Source organism: Furipterus horrens, unplaced genomic scaffold, assembly GCF_987537825.1.
Source record: "Furipterus horrens unplaced genomic scaffold, mFurHor1.1.pri manual_scaffold_3, whole genome shotgun sequence".
In the NCBI taxonomy this organism is placed as follows: Eukaryota; Metazoa; Chordata; class Mammalia; order Chiroptera; family Furipteridae; genus Furipterus; species Furipterus horrens.
The window spans coordinates 108,820,248-108,826,247 of NW_028327173.1; the positions used below are offsets into that span (position 1 = coordinate 108,820,248).

Consider the following 6,000-nt stretch of genomic DNA (forward strand, 5'->3'; position numbering starts at 1 on the left):
ATGAATACACATGCTTATGACAGTGGTAATTGCAACAGTGAACTTCTTGTGAGATTGTCCAAGCTAGGTTGTGGGAGTGAAGCTTAAAGTGCTTTGAAAGGGAGGAGACAACAATGAGTAAGAACTGGAAGGACAAGAAAGTTGTGGGCAAGTAGAGTATTGGATTCAGAGCTGGTATATTTCCAGGTAATGACAAACCATGGGATCTGCCCATTGGAGAAAGTTACCTATATAAAGTGGAGGGAAGGTTGTTAGATGTTGCAGACATAAAGGAACTTTGGTACTGAGGTATTGAGGGTGGGCTGTTACAAAGATATTGATTGAAATAGATTAGGGTGATGTCAGGCAGTAGTGAGAAAAGCAAGATTAAGATTCAAGTACCAAAGACTTAAGGATGTGAGGGGCATGACTGAAGTATCTGGGTGATTGATAAAAATGAGTAGAAAATACGGTAAGTGCAGATGGCATAAGTTTCAAGGACAGAAAGATGAGTGTTTTACTTCATACAGAGGTCTCTCTGTGGTCAAGGCAGAGAGTATAGTCCATATCCAGTTAGTAAAGTTTCATGGAGAATAGTTGAAGAGCTGGAAGGAATCTTAGAGATTATCTAATTTAATCTCTTTATTTTGTGGATGAGGAAACTGAAGTCCATAGAGAGGAAAGTTTCTTCATGTGGCATTATGAGTGAGTTTAGAGTGGATTTAGAACACTGATCTGATTATTAGGCCAGAGTTCATTTTACCAAAATGCCTTACAGCTGCGGCATCTTTCCCCCACCTCACCCTCGGCCCTATTGTAGGTCCAACCTTTGTTGTCATTTTGTCCTTTAGTACATGCAGCTTTAGGCTTCACCGTTACCACAGCGTATAGATCCTTATTGCTACCCTGAATGGGACCACTAAGAAATGTGACTGTTTTTGCTATTAAACTCCTGACATTGATGGAAGGTCTTTTTTCCAGTTGTCTTCCACTTATTATCAAATACTGATGGATTTCTTGATTGTATCTTACAGGGAGGAGCTAACATTTGAGATGCTTGTACTGGAACCCCGTGCCTCTGATGATGAAACTCTTGAGTCTGAGGCCTCCATTGGGACTGGTGATAGCTCAGAAAACTTGAATATTGAGTCTGAAGGTGCTATCTCTGAGAAATCAGGTAAATGAACACATTAGTGTGAAGGATTAAGGATTCCAAAACTAAGACAGAATCCCTTTCCAGAATGCTTTGACCTTACATGAAAAGGTGACAAAGGAGCTGAAAATACTGATCTTCTGAAGCTTTCATATAAATTGTTTATTAGATGAAGCCTTCAACGTAACACAGCTTTTTGGTAATTTAATGTTTTCTCCTGCATTCACTTTACCACAGAGAAAAGTCAATAATCACAGCAATATTATTTAAGTATATTTTATTGATTATGCTGTTACACTTGTCCCAATTTCTTTTCCCTTTGTGCCTCTCTCCCCAGTACCTCCCTTCCCTCCAGCAGTCCTACCCCTCTTAGTTCATGTCCAAGGGTCGTGCATGTAAGTTCTTTGGCTTCATTCTTTCCTATAGTATCCTTAACTTGCCCGTCTATTTTCTACCAACCAATTATGCTTCTTAATCCCTGTACCATATCCGCATTTCTCCCCCTTCCCCTTCCCAGCTGATAACCCTCCAAATGATCCCCATACCTATGATTCTGTTCCTGTTCTGGTTGTTTGCTTAGTTTGTTTTTATTTTTATTTTTATTTTAGGTTCTGTTGTTGATAGTTGTGTTTGTTGTCATTTTAATGTTTATAGTTTTGATCTTCTTTTTCTTAAGAAAGTCCCTTTAATATTTCATATAATAATGGCTTGGTGAAGATGAACTCCTTTAGCTTTACCTTGTCTGGGAAGCACTTTATCTGCCTTTTTATTCTAAATGATAACTTTGCTGGATAGAGTAATCTTGGTTGTAGGCTCTTGCTTTTCATAGCATTGAATTCTTCTTGCCAGCCCCTTCTTGCCTACAAAGTTTCTTTTGAGAAATCAGCTAATAGTCTTATAGGCACCCCTTTGTAGGTAACTCTCTGCTTTTCTCTTCCTGCTTTTAAGATTCTCTCTTATCTTTAGCCTTTGGTATTTTAATTATGGTGTGTCTTGGTGTGGTTCTCTTTGGGTCTAGCTTGTGTGGGGACTCTCTGTGCTTCCTGGACTTGTATGTCTATTTCCTTCACCAAATTTGGGGAGTTTTCTTCATTATTTTCTCACATAAGCTTTCAATTTCTTGCTCTTCCTCTTCTCCTTCTGGCACCTCTATGATTCGGACGTTGGTACATTTAAAGTTGTCCCAGAGGTTCCTAAGCCTCTCCTTGTTTTTTTCAATTCTTCTTTCTTCATTCTATATTGGTTGACTGTTTATTTCTTCCTTATGTTCCAGATTACTAATTTGAAGCCTGGTTTCCTTCCCTTCACTATTGGTTTTGTGTGGATTTTCCCTCATTTCACTTAGCATAGCCTTCACTTCTTCCCTTATGCGTTTGCCGTACTTAAGCATATCTGTTAAGTCTGTGAACATCTTTATCACCAGTGTTTTGAACTCTTCATATGTTAGGTTGGTTTTCTCGTCCATTAGGTTGGCTATCTCCTCGTTGCTTAGTTCTCCCACTGGAACCTTGATCTGTTCCCACTCTTGGGCCATACTTCTCTGTCTCCTCAACTTGACAGGCTCCTATGTTTGCCTTTGCGTCTTAGATAGAGCTGTCACACCTGTTACGTTGTAAGGGGCAGAGCCTTAGGTATTCGTCAGTACAGGGCGACCCATTTCACCACATTGTGGCACTATATGTGGGGGAGGTGTCTAAGAGGGAACAATACCCCTTGCTCCACACTTGCCCCTTTTCCAGGCACTTCTACCACTTTTGTATGGAACTGGCACCTCTTTAGCTGTTGTCCTGGCTGTCATGCCCAGAGTGGGTGGGTCTGCGTACATTCTAGGACCATGGGGGCCCTCTAAACAAGTGGACTCTACCGAGAGACTGGCAGTTTCTTCCTCCGCCCCAACACCCACTGGTTTTCACAGAAGCAATGAGGCTCTGTTTTCCCCTGAGCTGGAACTGTGAGCTGAGCGGTGTGGTGTGGTGCTGGGAGCACTCCCCATGTGTCCCTCCCTCCTTTTTTTAATGTGTGACTGTACTTTCCGCCAGCCAACCACAGCCACTGTCATTGCTGCTGCCACACTGTACCCTCTCTGCCCCGGTTCCGCCCCTCAAACCTGTCTGGATGAGTACTTCTTCTTTATATCTTTGTTTATTGGACTTCCATGCAGCTCGATTTTCTGGAACTTCGGGTTGTCTCTAGTTTTGAGGTAGCTGTATTCCTTCTTAGCTGTGGAGAGACACAGCATGTCTACGTATGCATCCATCTTGGCCGGAAGTCCCAATATAGCATTCCCTCACTTATCACGGGTATTACGTTCTAGACCCCCCTGCAAAGTAGGAACCTTACATTTATTCTACACTCTTAAACCTACGTAACTTTAACAACATACGTATAGAGTACCGCAAAATCCCGCACTAGAGCTAAAAATCCGTGATAAATAATTAAATATAATATTTTTAAAATCCCGTGATACAGTGAGGCCACAATAAGTGAACCACAATATAGAGAGGGACTACTGTAATCGGAACAGTATTGCTTGCTGACCCATGATCCATTATCTAAGGATGGGTAGTTATTTAGATGATAGTGACTGTCGTAGGCCACTCCTAATGGCATAGCCAAATTCTAGACTTCCTTGGGGTTGACTCTGAAATAATATGTAGAAATGGATGGTGAGCTCTTTTTGAGTTTGTGTGTGCACCTCCAAATCCTAGCTCACCTCATTTCACGTGTGAATAGTGATACCTATTCATTAAATAATGATTTGCTTTAGAGGAAACTGTCATTTACAGCTTTGGTCTCTTTTCTGCATTAGAGAGAAGCTTAACCCTTATCTCCTTGAAGGCAGTTGGCAAGTCTGAACCTTCTGGCAAGTTGAGAAAGCAGCTAAAAAAGCAGCACGACTCTTTGGATTCGGTGGACTCTTCGGTCTCTTCTTTATATTCATCTAACACTGCAAGTTCTCATGGGACCAGAAAACGATTTCAGATTTATTCTAAATCTCCATTTTACCGAGCTGCCTCAGCTGGTGAGGCCCTGGGAATGGAGGGGCCATTGGGCCAGACCAGGTCCCTGGAAGACAAGCCTCAGTTCATCAGCAGAGGAACCTTCAACCCTGAAAAGGGCAAACAAAAATTAAAGAGTGTGAAAAACTCACCTCAGAAAACCAAAGAGACCCCAGAGGGGACAGTGTTGTCTGGCCGCAGGAAAACTGTGGACCCGGACTGCAGCTCCAGCCAACAACTAGCTCTCTTTGGAAATAATGAGTTCATGGTCTGAACTGGTGGATGTGTGTCCCTTCATGGCTGCAGAGTGGTAAACACCTCTCATCTTTGGGGCCTCTTCTCATCACCTCATCCACAATAAATAGTCCATCCTAAATGAGGTCCTACCTCTTGCCCAAGCATATGACTGAGACCTTGTGTGATGGATTCCTGGGTCTCTTGCTGAAGTGGAAAGGCCTCTCTGAAGCCTGCCGGGGATGGAGCCAACTGTGCCTTGGCTGCTGTCTTAGACTAGAACTTTCACTAACAAAGCCACCTGGCTCGGGCCTGGGGATTTGGGCCAGCTGTGGAGGCCTTTGTAGTTGTCTCTCCTCCACTCTCTTTTTCCTTTCCAGAGGTGGGTATGGAGCACATTGTGGGCCTGAGGGATCCATTGATTTCTGACATATGAAGAAAACATATAAATCTTTCTTAACCATGAAAGCAAAAGCTTTTGGGTTTATATTGGGATAGTTAGGAGCTGGGGTAGAATATACTTTTTTTCCAAGAATTTATAAACAAAAAGCCTAAGCCCTCTATTTTAAGATTTTTGAAAAACACTCATGTTATATTCTGGGGAAAGTAAAAAAGCAGTTGCTTCCATCAGAGCATGTCTCAGACCTCTGGTTACACAATGAAGAAGAGAGTACATGTTTTGGATTTTTGATGATGTTTGATGTAATAATAATCATTGCTGGTTTAACTCCTAGTTAGTTTCTGCCAAATATATTGCATGGGCTGAAGTTTTAGTAGCCATACTGTTCTCATATTTCCTGGTCCTAGGGTCAAGTTTCTTTATTGTTTTTAAATGTCCCATACAGTGACCCCTAAACATGAGGGTTTCACCCTAACCCACCCAGGCTCTTCTCTTTGTATAGATAAAACTGAAGATCACATATCTAGCTGCTGGTAGATTTCAGCCACAAACTCAAGACAAATGAATTGACCATTTAATCACTTATCCCAAAACATTCACACACAATACTGCATGAATAAGTGTTACAGAAAGCTGCCAAAAAATAAAAGTTTTTCAGATGATCCATCCAACTTTTATCTTCTTTTCCTCAGACCGTCAGTATTAAATAGATTTTTTTTAATATCAAGGACTACTTGAAGCTACTTTTGTTAATATCCTGGTTACTAAAGTTTAATGTAAATATATATGTATAATATGCATATTTCTTTTTAACCTTATGCTTCCTTCCTCTCATGGAATTTCTTCCCCCGGATTAGGGATCATTGGACAGGGAGGTGAGAGCCACACATCCCTGGGTTGAGGAATAAGTCAGACTGTCTTTCACCACTGGGTGTCTCCATACACCTGAGTTATAGCATTTTAAACTTCTTAGTGTCCATGGCATTAGAAATTCGTTTTTGCTATTTATAATATATGGAAAATGAAATATGATACCCTTTCTTGAGATAAGTATGTGAAAATGTTTATTTTTATTTTTAAAGTTACTAAATGCATCTTGTCTTAACTATCACATGCACTGTTCTAAAAGAGCATGAATTTTGGTTATTCATGCTTCTTCATTTGGAAATATTAAGATTTATGTTGAGGCAGAGTCTCTCTTGTTACACAATACTGCACCTCGTGCTGCTGCCTAA

General features: G+C 41.1%; 1 protein-coding gene across 1 annotated transcript in view; it reads left to right on the forward strand.

The window, feature by feature from the left end:
* MYO9A (myosin IXA) overlaps positions 1–4,700 on the forward strand; it is a 309,544-nt gene extending 304,844 nt beyond the window's left edge. The window contains exons 42-43 of the mRNA XM_090270072.1: positions 1,014–1,156; positions 3,942–4,700. Coding sequence (XP_090126198.1) covers positions 1,014–1,156; positions 3,942–4,405 — 607 coding nt within the window. The 3' untranslated portion in view covers positions 4,406–4,700. The remainder of the gene's footprint in view (positions 1–1,013; positions 1,157–3,941) is intronic.
* The last annotated feature ends 1,300 nt before the right edge of the window (positions 4,701–6,000 follow it).